The 511-nt window shown below is 34.4% G+C and overlaps 1 protein-coding gene across 1 annotated transcript in view; it reads left to right on the forward strand.

The window, feature by feature from the left end:
* Positions 1–155: 155 nt before the first annotated feature.
* LOC106878733 (zinc finger protein 208) overlaps positions 156–511 on the forward strand; it is a 7,349-nt gene continuing 6,993 nt past the window's right edge. The window contains exon 1 of the mRNA XM_052977490.1: positions 156–458. Coding sequence (XP_052833450.1) covers positions 156–458 — 303 coding nt within the window. The remainder of the gene's footprint in view (positions 459–511) is intronic.

Below are 511 nucleotides of genomic sequence, written 5' to 3' on the forward strand. Positions count from 1 at the left end.
ACATTCTACTGGGTGAGTAGAAAATATATCTACATTACATATGTAATCTTCCATACATGTAAACGGAGGTCTGTGATATCTAAGACAACAAATTGAACCATAATAGATTAACTCTCAGACGTTTGTCAGCTTTTCAGAATTGCTCAAGAAATAATATGGAGAACGTTGATCGTTTGGACACTTCTAACACAATTGTTTTGAATGATACAGATACAGTTAGAGAGACAGACGGAGATGAGGAAACTGTCAATGGTGAAGTATTTACTAAAGAAAGATCGTTACAGGGAAATATCGCTGAATATAGATGTGATGTTTGTAGGAAGACATTCTCTTCTGAACACGAAGTCTTTAAACACAAAGAAATACACAATAGTGAAAAACCGTATAATTGTGAAATATGTGGAAAATATTTTGTCGCAAACGATGTCTTAACAAAACACAAACGGATACACACTGGCGCAAGACTGTTTCATTGTGAGACATGTGGAAAATCGTTTATTAGCAATTCTCA

Source organism: Octopus bimaculoides, chromosome 28, assembly GCF_001194135.2.
Source record: "Octopus bimaculoides isolate UCB-OBI-ISO-001 chromosome 28, ASM119413v2, whole genome shotgun sequence".
Classification (NCBI taxonomy): Eukaryota; Metazoa; Mollusca; class Cephalopoda; order Octopoda; family Octopodidae; genus Octopus; species Octopus bimaculoides.